Source organism: Branchiostoma belcheri, unplaced genomic scaffold (genome assembly GCF_001625305.1).
Source record: "Branchiostoma belcheri isolate BF01 breed outbred unplaced genomic scaffold, Haploidv18h27 scaffold30, whole genome shotgun sequence".
In the NCBI taxonomy this organism is placed as follows: domain Eukaryota; kingdom Metazoa; phylum Chordata; class Leptocardii; order Amphioxiformes; family Branchiostomatidae; genus Branchiostoma; species Branchiostoma belcheri.
Genome location: NW_017803910.1, coordinates 486,803 through 504,912, shown reverse-complemented (window position 1 = coordinate 504,912; position 18,110 = coordinate 486,803). Strand labels below are relative to the sequence as shown.

The 18,110-nt window shown below is 40.0% G+C and overlaps 2 protein-coding genes across 13 annotated transcripts in view; one reads left to right on the top strand and one right to left on the bottom strand.

Annotated features, from left to right (window-relative positions):
• Positions 1 to 460: 460 nt before the first annotated feature.
• On the bottom strand, positions 461 to 3,937 carry LOC109474260 (nascent polypeptide-associated complex subunit alpha-like). 3 transcript variants are annotated; one of them, XM_019774531.1, is made up of 7 exons: positions 3,822 to 3,937; positions 3,095 to 3,159; positions 2,118 to 2,209; positions 1,660 to 1,884; positions 1,251 to 1,382; positions 919 to 1,041; positions 461 to 735 (listed from the first exon to the last, which is right to left on the bottom strand). In XM_019774531.1, exons 2-7 carry the CDS (start codon positions 3,156 to 3,158, stop codon positions 721 to 723), a joined length of 651 nt encoding a protein of 216 aa, XP_019630090.1. In that variant the 5' UTR covers position 3,159; positions 3,822 to 3,937; the 3' UTR covers positions 461 to 720. The 3 variants fall into 3 exon arrangements, with proteins under 3 accessions (XP_019630090.1, XP_019630091.1, XP_019630092.1); XM_019774532.1 differs by having other exon boundaries at positions 3,816 to 3,925; XM_019774533.1 differs by lacking the exon at positions 3,822 to 3,937 and adding an exon at positions 3,589 to 3,671.
• An 11,479-nt stretch (positions 3,938 to 15,416) lies between these two features.
• LOC109474223 (intersectin-1-like) overlaps positions 15,417 to 18,110 on the top strand; it is a 66,607-nt gene continuing 63,913 nt past the window's right edge. For all 10 annotated transcript variants that reach the window (XR_002140465.1, XM_019774477.1, XM_019774480.1 and 7 more), the window contains exon 1: positions 15,417 to 16,403. Coding sequence is in view for 9 of the 10 variants with exons in the window: in XM_019774477.1 (XP_019630036.1) it covers positions 16,322 to 16,403 (82 nt within the window). In the remaining variant the exon portion in view is untranslated. The remainder of the gene's footprint in view (positions 16,404 to 18,110) is intronic.

The window sequence follows — 18,110 nt, the reverse complement described above, 5'->3', positions numbered from 1 at the left end:
CTTAATTCGTCCATGTAAACACGCCCCCCTCCCACCCCTCACTCGCTCAAAAATTATGAAATAATTTTCGTCTCTTACCTGTCGAAATAGTCGGTTATAAATGCAGGGGGGTGGGATAAGTATGCCAAGGAACATCTCAATTGTTGAAAAGGTATCAAAGAACACGACCAATTCTCATCCCCTCGAAAATAGTTTTTGTAAACCTTTCATCAAGTCTTCTCATATTCAACCATTGGAGTGAGGTGTCATGCATTCTGAGTTTGTTTAGAAGGTATGTGTATTTAGAGGGTTTACTTGAGCAGCTGCTTTATGGGTAAGACACATACACCGTCCTGTTCAGTCATATGCATTTTATTACTTTGTATAAACATCATCTAGTGGGGAAGACAATCCCTCCTCAAAACTTGAGTGCTCCTGTAATAGATGCATCATGAACACCAACAATACAGAGACTGACCAGTTCAAGGGTACTATTTACTTTATTTGGGAACAACAAGATCAACAAAAGGGTACAGGATCATGATTAAACTTTTATCAAAATGATTAAAGTCTTTTGGAAATGTGTGCAAAAAGAAAGTGTGTACATAGGAAGGCTTTAATTCTTCATCTAGATTTGATTTTAACATTTAAAATCTCTTTTCCATTTAGTTGATGTTGATTACTGTAGCTGTACAGACTGGGGTTTAGTATGGACAAGCAAGGGAGACCGGTGGTGACACGTTACATCGTCAACTCCTGTAAATAAAAGAGAAAAACAGTCAAAACAGGCAAACACGATAACACAAACTCATGACAAAACATGTTAAAGTTTGCCAATGTTATGATAACAGTTTGCAACAAACTAATCATCGAAGTTACCATCTCAATTCAGACTTTGTAAGACTATAATGTGTTATCTGTGGATGAACTGGTACTTACCATAATGGCATTGACAATGTCGTTGTTATTGTTTTTCAGGGCCTTGACTGCCTTTGCACGCGAGATGTTAGCCTGGGACATCACAAGTTCAATGTCCTTAGGTTCCACTCCAGAGTCGTCAACCTGGAGAAAAAAGACAAGACGTGTGAAAAACAAACATATAGGAATGCAAAATATCATTGGCATGTATGGTAACTTTTCTTCTATTGGTTGATCTAATTTCAATTTACAGACAAAAATATAAGGACTCTTAAAATTTAACTGGCATGTAGCTCTACTCCTATTGGCTGATTTTGATTGACAGCCAGAATTAGCCAATCAGAGGTGCTCACCTCCTCTTCCTCTTCGCTCTCCTCCTCGGGGACTGCGGTGGTGATCTTGCCCGGCTCGGGGACCGTGGACATCTCGGGGGCCTTGAACTTTTCTGCTGCAGCCATCTGCGCCTGCTGACTCAAGTCTTCAATCTGGAAACAGCATGTGAAACAGATTTTAAGTTGATGTGTCTACTAAAAAATGGGAGCTAAATTCTAAGGTAGGAAAGGTGTTTTTCCCCCCAAAGTTCTCAGGTAAAACAATTCTGAGGTACAGCAGTAATACACTGGATATACATAATTGTAATGTTATTAATTGGCAGTAGAGAGGTCACCATAAAAACAAAGCCAATGCGAACATTTCAACATTTACAGTACATAGAACAAGCAGCATTGCAGGACAGTGAAAAACAAGGACAACAATTCTCACCTTTGCCTCACCAAAGACGATGTATGTGTCTGACGCTGGGCTTTTGTAGACGTCGGGTTTTGTTATGACAAAGAGGATATTTTTGGATTTTCTAATGGTGACTCTACTGACGCCAGTGAACTGCTTCAGGCCAAGCTTGGACATGGCCTTACGAGCCTTCTTCTCCTGACGGGACTGTTTGGCCTTGCTGACCGGCTCCTCCTGGATACCTGCCATCTGAGCCATCTGTGGAAGTACAGGCATCAACTTAAACATCCATGAAGCTTACAAATGAGAAATCATACATTTCGGTGTTGCAGTCTTAGTTTCAAATTTGTGTAAAATGCTTAAAGCTGCCAAGGCTGACTGATCATTAAGCTGAAATTTGAAATGTTAATAAACCATGCTTCTACAATATCAAGTCCTTATGTTGCATATAGAAAGTTAAACTTAAAGGTAGATTTCTTAGACGGTCTGACCTGCTCCTGTTGTGAAGTGGGCAGTCCCTCTCCAGCATCCTCCAGTTCAGGTAAGGAGTCATCACTGTCAGACTCTGTGTCTTCACTACTCACTGTCAGCAACAAGATGAAATAGGATTTCATATATAGAAAAACTATAACTCACTGTACAAGTAAATAAATCATATTGTGCTTACAAGACTTTGAATTTTCTTTTCTAAAACATCTGATTTAATTTCAAAGCTAAAGGCAAAAGTAATACTTTTCTCATCGTACAATGTAGCCTTCACATGTCAGGGACCTCCCTAAACAATGGAGCAGTGGAGCTCCTCCACCCAGTCCTTATCTCAGCTCCACTCTGTTAATTTTCAAAACTAGTGTTTTTACACCCTTTTCCAGGGTTCTTTGGTCAAATTTACCGATATTTCGCACCCTCCTCCATTCTGTCCTAAATTTCTGGGGAGATCCCTGCATGTCCATACTGTTGTAAAATATTTTACTGTTGAAGTGTTCTATTTATGAGCCTAATCTTATTTATGATAAAAAAGTGATATGTTCAAGACTTTATTGTCATATCAAAAAAAGATTTGTTTCAAATTCAACTTCAGATATGACAAGTCAATGAGTTGACTTGTCATATCTGAAGTTGAAACAAATATTTTTTTGAGCAGTACAAAGCTACTGCAAATGGCACCTTATGGCTGTCAGCTGAACAAATGAACGCAAATACACAATTGCCAACAATGTCAGACATGAACAACAGGTGCACAAATAAGGGATAAATAATAACAAGGCCTGGGGGGCAATGAAAATTACATAAAGTATTCTAAAAACATCTTATAACACATTGTATTTTCATAGTACCGTCATAGTGTATCTTTTTCTTTGCACAGCACACAAATCTTCTGGATTTTTCTATATGAGTCATCATGTTTGTTTTGACTTGCACATGGCAACTGTTAGCTATTAGACAAAGACTTTACAATCTCTGTACGTACCTTTATTCTGTTCTGCTGGCTTAGTTTCTACTTCAGCCATGTCTACTTCAGTTAATTCGGGCATTCTGTAAATAATAATGAAAACGATATTACAATTTAAAAACATGAAATTACTGATGATGCAATTTTGAACATGGGGAGGGGGGCAAAACGCGTACAAAATGACATAAACCGTCCCAAGCTTAAAATGGATGTCACATAGCATTCACGATATAGACAAGAGCTACTTCTAACATCAGGGATGAAAGACAAAAGGCAAATCTCATTAATATATCGAAGAATAGAAGCCATGTCCACATGCATGTAACTTTGTCTAATCTGCCCCCCTCCCCATAATTTTCTTTCTCATGCTGCGTCAAAATGCACCAAGACACAAAACCTTCGTAACACAGCCTAAAGTCACTTGTTGTTAGACCTGTACCTTCTGATTGTTCAAAATAAATTGATAAATGCTGGTTTTATCTTGTATACACACGCCAGAGCTGGATTTTCAACAGAGCTGGATTTTCAACCTCCGATCAATTCCAAATTTAGTCATGCCCATGCTTCAAGTTATTCACACATCCCTGTCGTGCTTTTAGTTTTACATGTCTCCCTTTCATCGGGCGGAAAAATCAAAATACACCGCACAGCAATTCTCTGAAGTCTTAAAAACTGTCCACAGCACAACTGGTTAAAAGAAATGGTTATCTAGATGCCCGATGCGGGCGGATTCACAAACCTTTACCAGATTTTCCGCACAGTTCCCCTGCCTTTCACGAAAGATGGCGCGAGTTGAAGTTTCGTCACTTCCGGATAGCATTCGGATTTCATTTCCGGTCTCGCCCCGTTTGGGAACTCTCGTCGTGAAAGTCACGAGACTTTGCGAGAGTTAGTGAAAGTGACGTGCGAAAGATAGCGGGACTCTTGAAACACGTGAGTTTGAACTTTCTCTGCACACCTGGTCAGGTAAGAAGGTTGCATACACCGGAAGAGTGTATTTTAAGCAAGAGTACCAAGTTCTAAATGCTAGTGCATTGAAAGGAAAGAGCGGCCTAAACTGGAACTGCAAAAGACGTTCCTACCTGGCCAACTTGAGGAATCTACTCTACTCTACTTAGGGACTGTACGATATTTACCGGGGGGGAGGGCTGGTGCAAAATGGTCCGGTAAAATTTTTTCAATGGCCCTCCCCCGGCTCAAAATTTTTTCAATGGCCCTCCCCCACCCCAAAAATTTTTCGATGGCCCTCCCCCCATCCCAAAAAATTTTTCGATGGCCCTCCCCCCCATTTTTCGATGTCTCTTTATCCCTCCGTAAATTCCCAAATTAAATACGCATTTAAGTACGCGCCCCCAATTTGGGGCTGATTGGAGACAAATATTCCCGTCTGAAGTGAAATGGGAAAACTCGAATAAAGTACGCACCCCTTCTACGCACGGCCGGTACCTCTGGTCTTAAAGACAGTTCATCGTTCCAAACAAATTTAAAATTGCAGCTTCAAAATTGTTAAAAACTAGATTTATGCCATATACTACGTGATTGTATGGTAACATAGCGGGAAACGTTCCATGTTCGGGCTTGTTTTCACCGCTGGCCGCAGCCGACTTGCAAGACGTCACCACCGCATCGAAAGGTAAGGCAAGTCCGGCGGAACGTACAGGCTTTGGATCCCGGAGAGTGTTGGTGATCAAGCAAGCAATGGTCAATAAAGATTTGTGAAAAAAGACCGTATTTCAATATTGACTTCATCGGTAGCGGGGGTCAATTGAATGTTGATGCACAAGTACGTAGCTTTGTTGTTTTTTTTTACTATACGAAATGCACCGAACACTTAAAATAGCACCCGCCCGATCGACCCATGGAGAGCAATTAATTAACGATCATCAGGCGGAGAACTGGGCGGAGTATTCATGCTACTGTAGAGGTGCTGCCGAATTTAAAATTTGCCACCCGTTACACTTCTAAGGAATAAACACGTGTTAATTTGTACTCCGTAAAACTTATAAGTACATTCAGTTCAGAGGAAAGAAAGATTTCCTTCCCGGGTTCTGGAAAGCTGTCCTCAGCGCTGCCACGGCCCTCTTTGTTCTTCAGCTGTAGGTGCACTTTGCCTGTCGGCGCGCCCAACACCCCACCCACCGGCCTTTCATCAAAGACTACATTTTAAGATAACTCCGCCCATATCATTGTAGCTTGCCGAACAGTCGGGTGGGAGAGTACATCTAGCTGGCATTTTCACGTCGTACTGCACTGGCTGGTATAGTCCGCTACAAAGTAATTTCCCGTGGCGTTTATCAGGATTTAAAAAGATTTGTGATACGAAATGAAACATGGATAACAATTTCTGTCAACTGAACCTTTGAAACGGTATGGGGTAAAATCTTTGTCGAAGATTTCTGAGTTAAACTCAAGCCGGAAGTGCATTAGAACTGACCACCAGTCGAGGCACAACTGTTATGTTATCACGTTACGTTATGTTTACGACGATCAAAAACTTCACGGCTTGCGGACCATTTCAAATATTACCGCTCATAAACCCTCTTATAATTTTATATGTACTTACGGGGGGTTATATTTTCGCCGGAGTTCCACTGAGATCGGCGTCGACTGGCTGGGGAACGATCCGGTCGGCATGACGGAGCGCCGGGCGTCATTGCTAGTGACCAACATTTTCTTACCGTGGGTGACTTGACTTCTTTTTTACCACAACTTGGTGTAAATATCGACGATAGTCAGAGAAAGTATGTTCATATATTGAAGTTCAACTTTATTTCCACTCGTCAATATTCTTATCTAAACATGCTATGGACGATCGATGTCGTTCCAAGTTCCCCGTGCCGGTGTTCCGCTATATTCCTGGGTCGTCCACGGATTTGTCGGGGGGAAACCTCAAATAAAGTACGCACCCCAACTTTGGCGACGGCCCGAGACACTTTTGAGATTTGGAAAAGTTTTAAAAGTGCGTACTATATTTCGAATTTACGGCGTATTTCTTGTAATTCGGTACTACGCGACGCCATATTTTGGAAAACTTTTTCAGTGGCCCTCCCCCCCAAGGCTGATTTTTTTTCGATGGCCCTCCCCTCGGTTAAGATATTTTTTCGATGGCCCTCCCCCCAGGCCAAAAAAGTTTTCAATGGCCCTCCCCTCCAGTGCACCAGCCCTCCCCCCCCGGTAAATATCGTACAGTCCCTTAAACATGGAGGTAGTGTTTTTTCTAGACTTCAAAAGAGTAGACACTGGCCATAATTTTGAGTTATTATACGCCAAAAGCTTCCAATTTCACAGCAGCGAACTGTACTCCTTCAGTGGACCAATTCCCCTGGCATATGTTTATATCTCAGTCTATTTCGACACGTCTCTTTCCTGAAGCATCTGAAGCCTGGTAGAGGCTATTTTTGAGGACTAATTTAACCTTCCCCATGCTGTGCCCCTGTGCACCAAAGTTGTATCATTTATTGAAAGCAGAAGTCAGCAGGGGAAGGTTAAGAAGATGTCCTGACAGATCTACAGGTCAGTTCAGGGACAGACAGCTTCACCAGCAATTTCCTCCCATCAGTCACACTGAAAGGGCAGAATTTGATTATGTTGCAGCTCCTCGACATCTCACCTGATTAGTAAAGTCTGCTAATAACATCATGTCAATGTAGGTTACTGAGGAATAGTGTCCCAGATCAAACTCTCAGTGTCAGACAGACAATTGCAGAACTAAAGTAGACGGAGCGGATAAGCCAAGTGACTTTTTTCACACCAAAATCACTCCTCGGTAAGAATGTAATAAGACACTTAAGTGAGGATCAAGTAGGGAATATGACACATATTAAAGAGGGCCTGCATGCATTTTTCTGTGAGGCTGAATGTTATAATGTTAGCACATATGTTTCCTGAATTCATCATAATTGACAAATTCTTCGTATTTCTTACTCGAACACAAAGTAGCAAAATATGAATGTAGTTTGATATTTGAAACATTTTACTGCACCAGAGCAGAATTGAAACAAAACAAATTTAAAGAAATATCGAATAACTTTCCATGTCATTTTATATCATAAGGTATAATACACACCTTTTTTTATGAATTAGGTCAAGAGCAGTACAGGATCTAGGACAGACTTTTGTTTATTTGAAATGGTAAGTATATTATAAGGTAAGCACAATTGAATTTTATTTCATGCTCTAATTGCGACGCTAAAAAAACAGGCTCTTTGAAACAACTGTAATAAATAGTAGTACTACCATAATCTCCTTGAGCCTTCCTTATCTAGAAAACCTTCAAAATTTACCTTCTAAGTTCCTAGATGTACTAAAATCACAAAATCAATCCAGCATTTATTTTTTAAGTCGAGAACCAAGGAATTGAATTGGTGTGACAATTCCACAGAATTGATTCTTTATTGGACCACCAAATACTGATAGTGCCTGGTATGAAGGCTTTCAAGTAGAATTTCTGGATATTGTCATGAGACTGAGTCGTGATGAATAGGATATTGCTATTTTCACACCCAATTCAATCTGGGCTTACTTTCCAATAGCTGTGAAGTGTGATATCATGGCTCAGAAATACCTGTAATGTTGCTGTAGTAGGTGATACAGCATGAGACATTGAGCCTAAGGAACCAGCATATTTTGTGGTGTTAATATTGTTATATTACAAATTTCAATATAACAATATCCACACAAATTACACTGCCTTACAGCCCTGCTTTCATACAGTTATTACAAAATTATTCATACACCTCATAACTTTACATTTATGTTGTTATGTGAATATTGAATTTGACATTTGTTTTGTTCTTCCTCAAACTACTTGCACAGGTAAGAAATTTTAAGGTACCTTATTAAATGTCTATACATTTGTGTAAAAATGCCATGTCCGGAATTACCCTACGTTGTTGAACTTCACAGTCAGTTTTGCAAATGAGGTCAAACCACATTTATTACGACACACAACTAAATGAAGTTTTATATAGTCAAAATTCCACTGCACTGTATTTTATTCTTGAGAAAATAAAAAATAAATACATGGGTTACAGAAGCCTTTTGGCTCAAATGTGTGCTAGTTACAGAAATTTTGTACATTCTAATAATAACATAACAAATTAAGGAGGTTATAACCTTGCATTATAACCTTGAGCTCAAATCAAAACAAAGGAAGGAATGCTTTGTGATATTTGCATGTTGAAAATGTCTGTCAAGTTCTTTTTTTTTACAGTAATCACCTTGTTTGCTCCTAAAAGCAGTCGTTAAAGCATATTTCATGACCTATGCATGTTCCCCTGGGCTCTGGAGCAGTGCTTGATAAAGGAGGTGCTTTACAGTGTTGGGAATTTCAAATGACTGATGACTCCAACTGGAATACCAAGATAAGGCGACAACCATTGTGTCAATAATGCTTACAGTACAGGTTTGGGAAAATTAGGCAAATCATTTGTGCTGCAGATAATTGAGGTAATATTTCAATGCTTGTTGATAAATGCCCTTTGAGACTTTCCCTGGTACTGAATGACATTCACACTAACACTGGCATCCCTGTCCCTGGTACTGAATGACATTCACACTAACACTACAATCGCTGTCCCTGGTACTGAATGACATTCACACTAACACTGCCATCCCTGTCCCTGTTACTGAATGACATTCACACTAACACTACAATCCCTGTCCCTGGTACTGAATGACATTCACACTAACACAACCATCCCTGTCCCTGGTACTGAATGACATTCACACTAACACTGGTATCCCTGTCCCAGGTACTGAATGACATTCACACTAACACAACCATCCCTGTCCCTGGTACTGAATGACATTCACACTAACACAACCATCCCTGTCCCTGGTACTGAATGGCAGTGATACTGACACTGTTGTCCCTGTCCCTGGTGCTGAATGACAATCACACTAACACTGCCATCTCTGTCCCTGGTACTGAATGGCATTCACACTGACACAACCATCCCTGTCTCTGGTACTGAATGACATTCACACTAACACTGCCATCTCTGTCCCTGGTACTGAATGGCATTCACACTGACACAACCATCCCTGTCTCTGGTACTGAATGACAATCACACTAACACTGCCATCCCTGTCCCTGGTACTGAATGACATTCACACTGACACAACCATCCCTGTCTCTGGTACTGAATGACATTCACACTAACACTGACATCTCTGTCCCTGGTACTGAATGACATTCACACTAACACAACCATCCCTGTCCCTGGTACTGAAAGACACTATACAAACACGTACTGCCATCCCTGTTCCTGGTACTGAATGACATTCACACTAACACTGCCATCCCTGTTCCTGGTACTGAATGACATTCACATTAACACTGCCATCCCTGTCCCTGGTACTGAATGACATTCACACTGACACTGTCATCTCTGTCCCTGGTACTGAATGACATTCACACTGACACTGTCATCTCTGTCCCTGGTACTGAATGACATTCACACTAACACTGTCATCCCTGTCCCTGGTACTGAATGACATTCACACTAACACAACCATCCCTGTCCCTGGTACTGAATGGCATTCACACTGATACTACCATCCCTGTCCCTGGTACTGAATGACATTCACACTGATACTGCCATCCCTGTCCCTGGTACTGAATGACATTCACACTAACACTGCCATCCCTGTCCCTGGTACTGAATGGCATTCACACTGACACTGCCATCCCTGTCCCTGGTACTGAATGGCAGTGATACTGACACTGTTGTCCCTGTCCCTGGTACTGAATGACAATCACACTAACACTGCTATCCCTGTCCCTGGTACTGAATGACATTCACACTGACACAACCATCCCTGTCTCTGGTACTGAATGACATTCACACTAACACTGACATCTCTGTCCCTGGTACTGAATGACATTCACACTAACACAACCATCCCTGTCCCTGGTACTGAAAGACACTATACAAACACGTACTGCCATCCCTGTTCCTGGTACTGAATGACATTCACACTAACACTGCCATCCCTGTTCCTGGTACTGAATGACATTCACATTAACACTGCCATCCCTGTCCCTGGTACTGAATGACATTCACACTGACACTGTCATCTCTGTCCCTGGTACTGAATGACATTCACACTGACACTACGTCACTCTCTGTCCCTGGTACTGAATGACATCACACTGACACTCGTCACTCTCCTGTCCCTGGTACTGAATGACATTCACACTTACACTGCCATCCCTGTCCCTGGTACTGAATGGCAGTGATACTGACACTGTTGTCCCTGTCCCTGGTACTGAATGACAATCACACTAACACTGCTGTCCCTGTCCCTGAAAAATGTTCACACTAGTAATACTGCCATCCCTGTCCCTGGTGCTGAATTTCTGGACTTTCTTTCCTAATTCAGTTGTTCTATGATGTCACAAAAAACCTTGGACCACAAACCCTGAAAGTACTATGACAGCCAGGTTTACTGGTTAAACTTGTAACCAAATTGATTATCAGGAATCTAAGCTCGGGTGAGCCTAACTATTTATCAGAATGACCTCAATATTTCAAACCCAACTACAGCTGCCCCTTGGTAGTAATTCCTTGATTTTGCATCCTAAATTACCAAGCTGCCGCTTTTATTATTATAGATTTATTTCTCATCTAGTTGTTCAGCCATCCCTCACTTGACTGCTATCCCATACATCAAGGGCTGTCACTGGATAGTTGTTACCTCTGATCTATATCCATAGCCTGGGGACATTTCATTTAATATTCATGGATAGGGTGCCAGGAGATGGCTCATCTGTGGAGATTGGGAAATGGGAGGGGACCGCCCATTGATTATATCTCTTGTCAATGCTGAAGGGCTGAAAGGGGTTGTTCATTTCATGTGTGTGGAGAAGTGGTGCAAAGATTGACTTTAAGCAAAAGGGATAGTGTATTTAAACATGGGTATGGTGAAATTTTGGTGTCAAAACTTCAAATATTCTGAAACTGAAAATCACCATTCAGACTGACATTTGCAAATAATTTTCAACATAGTTGTGTGTTTTTTAACTGTGTGGCCTAAGTGCTATAAAAATTGCTTGGAGATGGGCATAGCTCTACACAATAGAAGGTGTATGTGTGTGGGGGGGGATTTTAAATTTTTTAAACTAACATAGTAGATAAAACTCATTAAATTTTATCACTGTAGCATTACTTATTCTCAGAAGGCAGATCCATCAGCCTAAGGGATGCTTCATTAATTTTTCACGAGGGTGGGGCTGAGGGACCATTCAGTTGACATCTTTGGCTAATGGTGGTAAAAATTTGCACTGAAAGGCCAAACATGACAAGTGTAGATTTTGTCTGTAAAAATTGACCCCTTCCATCAAATAATGGCATGTAGTCATTAGTCGATTCAAATGAGGTCAAGTATTATTAGAAATCTCCTATATCATGTGGTTTCAAATATCAATACTTATTGTTGTATTCACAGTGCTAACACTGTCAGGCACTGCTTGCTAATTTTTTGAGTATGTGACTGTATAAAACAGCTACTTTGCAAATCCTTTCTTTCTACAAATTGTTACAAAGTGTTTACTGATAATCAACAAAATCAAAATTAATGATTGACTCAGTAGCTATAGGCTAGTTTTGAGTAAATGACTATAGTGTTAGTAAACTGAATACTTTTTCAAAAGGTAAAACTACATGTCAGTAGCAGTTATGATTCACATTACAAAGTTTCCCTGTCTTGATCGAGATGAAATAGCATGGTGATGCTTTATAGTTGAAGGCAAATTTTGTTACTCATTCCAGGTACACATGTGTGATTTATCATGGTCCCAAAAGTCATCCTTGGGGTTCACCAGAATACACCCAGAGTTGAGATGACTCATGAGTGTAGCTGAGGTTTAATCAGAATTTGGAATCCTTAGCTACTTCATGTACAGACAATGACAGATTGTACCAATTGTTATCGGCTCTACATGATACAACATCTAGCAATAGTTCTATCCTTAGGCATTTATGGAATCAGGTACTAGCATACACGTATAATTATAGTTAAACAAATTGGGAGAACCTAGATAGTTTAGAATACACACTACATGCATGTAAGAGCAAATTGCAAAGAATATCTAGTGTCACCAAATATAAATTTCATCATTTACCTGTGTTTGCTTGTGTTTCCGTTAATTTTCACATGCAAGGCATGTCAGGAAATTTGGCATAAGATCCTAGAAAAAAGGTCATCTCATTTTCTGTCTTCTCATTTTCTGTCTTCCAACATTTCTATATTATGCATGTCTGTTGCCTTATGGAATCAGCAAGAAATGCATGTTAATAAATGAATTTCAGATATCATATTCCCCAAAAGAAGTATAGCTTACAGTAGCTTGGTTATAAAGGCTAAAGAGGCTCAAAATCCATGTTATTATAGCTAGCATATAGATTTTGGGACGAGTCCCATGTTTTTGTTCCACGCTGCCAGTTTAATGTCATGCTTTGGGCGAGCATTCACTTAGCAAACCACAAGGGACAGGGACAAGTGCCTGATCAGCATGTTATAGACACAAGAGCAACACTTATGTTTTTCGGCCTGCATTTTGCTGTCAAAAACAATACACTGTGTAGATTTATAAAATGTAATGAAAAATAAAACTGCCACAAACATTTAAAGATGGTATGATGGTGGCTTTGAAAAGGTGTTCCCAAGCATCTGTTCTACCATATACCATCCACTGGGTGGTAAACTGTCAAATTAATAAAAAGATAAAACTGCATATTATCCCAGCATAACTGGCTATGTTACAGTGTAGAGGAAATTACTTGTATAACAGGTATTTTGTATTATGTTTACTGTAATGTTTCAGATATTTGCTGCCATTTGTCAAGAGAGCTATGTTGCCTGAGGTGTTTTGATACAGCTAATTATAATATTTAGCCTGCTTGTCAAAGAAAAGTAATTATAGCCGGAGGCGACTAATTAGAAAAGCTGCAATGACATCGCATTTGTAGCATATGGTACCTCAGGTCATCAATACGACAAATTTTGAAGTTTTCCATATTTTTCTTCTTAAACATCTCAGAGGACAAGGTTGAGAAAAACAGAACCTGGAGTAGAACAATTATTATCTATTTTTAGGTACTCATTGGTTTGGCTTGTAATTACTTAATATCCAAGGTTGTAGTCATTAAGGGCAAAGCTTGGGAGGAATACAAAGTGTCACTCACAGCCAGTAAATTATTAGATTTAAAAATGTAAAGAATTATACATTAGTATGTACTTATAATATTCATAGTTTAAATACTGTTATGAAAATTCCTAGGTTTACAACATTTAAAGCAGTCTGCTTTGTAAAGTGTTTTAGTAGCAGATTCAAGTAACATGTACATAGCATTAGCAAACAGTGACTTAGCTGTAGTTGGTTGTATATAGTGTTATACATCTCTTAGTAATCACCATTCCCCAAAGCTATATCATATATCATTGGTGTATTAATAGTGCACCTTTCTGGAGGCACATTTTAAGCTTTTGTTTCGCACCTTCTCTTTATTCTAGAGCAGTTTTAAGATTGTAATTTAGAGCTATTCATCTCCATTACCTCCAAGGTGACCTTTTCTACGACCCTTTTAGTCTCTACAGGATGCAAAAGAATTGCAATTTCAACTGCTATATATTTATACATGTATATATAGAGAGGGAGAACAATAAGTCACAAAGGACAATGCACTGAGGAAAGGAGGTTTAAAATCAAAGGGCCTCTTAATTTTAAACCTCCTCGACTGAGGTAATTGTATTACTTACTACAATTATCTTAATTTGTGTCAATTATTGTGTCCAAAACAATTTTTTGAGGTAAAATTGTATGTAATGATTACTAATTTCAAGTAAATTTTTGGCTTATTGATCTTGTTAGTCATTTATGCAACTTTCCTTAGCTTCATACTATAATAGCATTAAAACAACAATAGAAGGTGAAAATCTATTAAAGAATAGAATATCTTTAAATTCCATTAAATTTAGTACTAATAACATGAAGTTAGAAGTTGTCTTTAGGCATAAACCTTACTCTGAAACCTTAACTACACCGTTTACTTCTGTTGGGAGTTCATAAAGTGCCACTCGTTATGCCTTGTGTGATTAATAAAGGTTGATTAACGATGCATGTTCCACAGAACACAATTGGGATTCATGTTGTAATTACACATGAAACACGTTGCCTCTCCTCTTGAGAAATATTGTGCACACGTTAATGATGATATGTTTGGTCTGTAACTGAATTAAAGTCAAGGCTACAGTGAGGCATTACTACCACAATTACGAATGATACCAGTGTCTTCAATCAAAAATGATAATTGAAAAATAAATATCCCCAAAACTTGAAAATGATGGTGCGATTCAAGACTTGTTATTTTAGCAGCTTGAGAATTGTGCTTTTAAACCGGGCCAAGCAATGCAATCTTGATGATTTAGTTTTTTTTTCATCATTTCAAATCAAATGTACAAAATTTGTATTTCAGCCATCCATTGATAATGGAATATCCCACTTCTTTAAATGCCTGGGGGTACTAGGTAAAATTTCTTAGGACCTGGTACTGTTTATACATGTATATACAATGTACGTATGCAGAGTATAATCAGCTGATATTACTATATTCATAATCATGGTTAAAAATCCTTTAATAGGAAAAAGTAAGATATCGTACACTACCAAAAAGTAGAATATTAAATGAGAATTTACTAACTAAAAGGTAGTCATCAATAAAATGGTGTATTTACTGGGATTTTTTCATATGAATCTGTAGATGGAAGCGGGTGAAGGTCACCCTAGCTGTACAGTGGTATTCCATAATGCCAGTCATCGGCAATATTATGATATCTAGGACGTGTGCACGTTTTGGTCAAGGTGCGCGTGACATCCCAGCGTTTTCACCCGGAGGTTATTTGCACAATCACGTCCATGTCAGCAGTGGTTTGCCCGTCGTATTGAGCAGGCGCGGGAGGTCGGCTACTTTTGACCCCCACCGTCCGGTCTGGAGACGGATGCGGCCGATCCCTCATGGCCCGCCACATTAAAATTGCAATAGGAGTGGGGGAAATGACATTATGGAGGGGTGCGTTTCACCGGGATCATTACACACCAAGTGGTACCATGTACCCTTCGATTTTTTCCACTTTCCAATAAACAGCCTCGTTGGGAGCATCATCTTTACTTTGGGACAATTGGAGCCATGTAGTTTAGTTCTGAAGGGTTGATTCCAGTAGAAGTCTTTCATTAATTGATCCCTCTTGCATGTTTTATTTTCTGGAGGCCAGTTGGAGGAGAGTGGTACAGCCCTAATGGCTCATTCCCCGAGGGCACTCTGCACCGGTAATGTGCAGTCACAGGTTCCTTTGTGAGGCTGATCATTTTTTACAGCTGTGGAATTTGCTGACTACGTCCCCCTGTCCGTTTTCCGGGACATTCCCTTTCAAAAGGCCGTTGGTAGGTTGTTATGTATTAGCCATCTCTATGGTTTTCCATTGGTCTTTTTAATAAGGTATCTATTTTATGAGGTCTTCTTCCCGAGGGAAACATCTAACTGCTTCCCAAATTATCTCCCTGGAATTGGCTGTTCCTGGAATTTAATTTCCCAGCGATCTCTTCTGCAAATAGATTTGGTTCCAGTTTGGCTCGAGCTGCAGTCATCTGCAGGGGTGCTGAAGATACCGTACGTCTTACAACGTCCGCCAAAGTGTCGACCAAAGTGCAGTGGAGATATGAGACTAAAATATTTATAGTGAACCATTGTCTCCAGCCCCCATAACTTTATTCCTTTCCGAGATAAATCTGGAGTGGTCATGCAACCCTGACATTGGTGGAAAACGATTTTGCTCAAGGCGGGAAAGACCAGATCTCGTGGAGATTGCCCGGATGCTTAGTTCTCGCGCATGGTAGCGTATCACGGTCCTGGTGCAAGTGGGATTTCGGCAGGTGATACGATTATCGGAGATAAACGATCACATCCATATTTAGCAGTGGATGGCAAGGGGCCCCAGGGAGGGCCCAATCACGGTTAACAGGTGGCGCAAGCAACCGTAATGAAGCCATTATCATGTGGGTAGTGCTGGCCTGCAGCAGTTGGGTCCGGACCAGAGATGCATCGGCTGGCAGCATGCCACTCTTCCAGGGAGCTTCTCTTCAGCTTTGGAATGTTTCTGCATAAATCGGGACCTTTGTGTGTGTGTGTGGATATTTTTGAGTGGGAGTTGTAAACGGACAACGTGGCCGCAGGCGAAGGAACCATGGAAGACGATTACGTGGAAGAAGAAGAGGAAAATTTGCACTGGGAAGAGGAAAATTACTTGCTGGACCTGGAAAATGAAAGTAAGTCTGACCATGTTACAGTAATACAATGTCCCATTAACGCCTTTCCTCCATTCGTCTTAGGTAACAGCGATCATTTCAGTTGATACCATCTCCACCGACTGTTTATTAGAATTGGGGCAGAAGCCGCACCACGAAAATAGCCTGTCTGTACGTATCTCCCCACAATCTAACAATGTAGCAACAGCGCAGGGAAGGTGTGATAGGGAAATCATGGCAACTAGTACAAAGTGACATTGTGTCTGTTGATCAAATGTGCCAGGATGGCTGGAACGCCCATTAGCGGCTTAACCGTCCTAACGTCGGCGAGATCCGAGCAGCCCGTCGTACATCAAGGCGCATCAGAGAAAGGACGAGATAACCACGTTATGTGTAAAAGGTCGTGGTCATGGGATGACACATGGCAAGGTTGTGATAGTGGCGGGATGGATTTTTTTCCTGCCAGACTTGATGTTTAACAGGGCTGTTGGCGTGAAATATTTTCTGCTGCCCTGCACCCATTGTTCGCCTGGGCGTACCCTCAAAAAGGAACGTTCTGTTATCCCGAATAGACTCTGCCGGATGTGAATATTATACATGGTGGAAGCTACACCACAAAGAGATAAGAGTAACATGCGAGGTATATTTTAGAGTGGGGATAATTAACCATATCTACAGGATGTTTTTTCAAGCGGATGATTAAGGCAACCACTGTGAAATAGAGTCTCCCAGATCACAAGCAGTGGTTGTCCCGACGGACATTGATATTCCGGGCACAAGTTAGCTCAGATTAGGGGGAGGGGAAATTAGAATGCCCGAGTTTTGTGGCAAGAAGCAAATTGGCAGGCACTACGTCAATTAGGAGGTAACACATTTGGAATTACGTGTGGAGGTGTGATTGAGTGATCATTATTGTTGAACACGTCGTGATTGGGTCTCGAAAATGGCACTCAATAGTGCAAATGTGAGCAAGTTCGATCTTTTACCAAGTTTTAGGAAACGATATAAATCCATAACCTATTTATATCAACTAGATTTACTATGAACGCATTTCCATTGCTTTGATATATTTTGCTCTATATCTCATTGTGAGATATTTTAGACTACAAAGCAAATTTGCGGCATAGGGAGTTCTCACCAAATAAAATGTACCACTAAATTCTAATACACTGTGCCCAAAGAGAGTTTATTAATGTAACGATGTCAGAATTTTGTCAGCCTCCATTCTTCACATGTACATTGTGAGAATATGTATTTGTTTAATCTGTGTTACAAAGGGCGATATAATCAATAAAGGTTGTTACTCACATGAAAAATGCAGGGGGCTGTGCTAGCCTTAGGCCAGTAAATTGTGCTTACTATGGTGCTTTACAAGTACATGTATGAAACTACAAGCAGGGAAATATTAACTTGCAAGAAATATAATTCAAACTTAAGATAAATCAGAAATTATAATGATACATTTTGTATATATTGAGAATTTTAAAAATATTTTCAGTTAAGGGCACTTTGACTTCACATCAAACTAAAAATTTTCTCATAATTTATAAAGACTGTTTTGATTAAGACTCTACCATCAGATTTCTATTTGACCGATAGAATTTTGATCAAAACGTCTGAAACTTTGTAATTACTAATTATAAAACATGTACTTTGTTGTAGACTGATATATATATATATATATATATATATATATATATATATATATATATATAGAGAGAGAGAGAG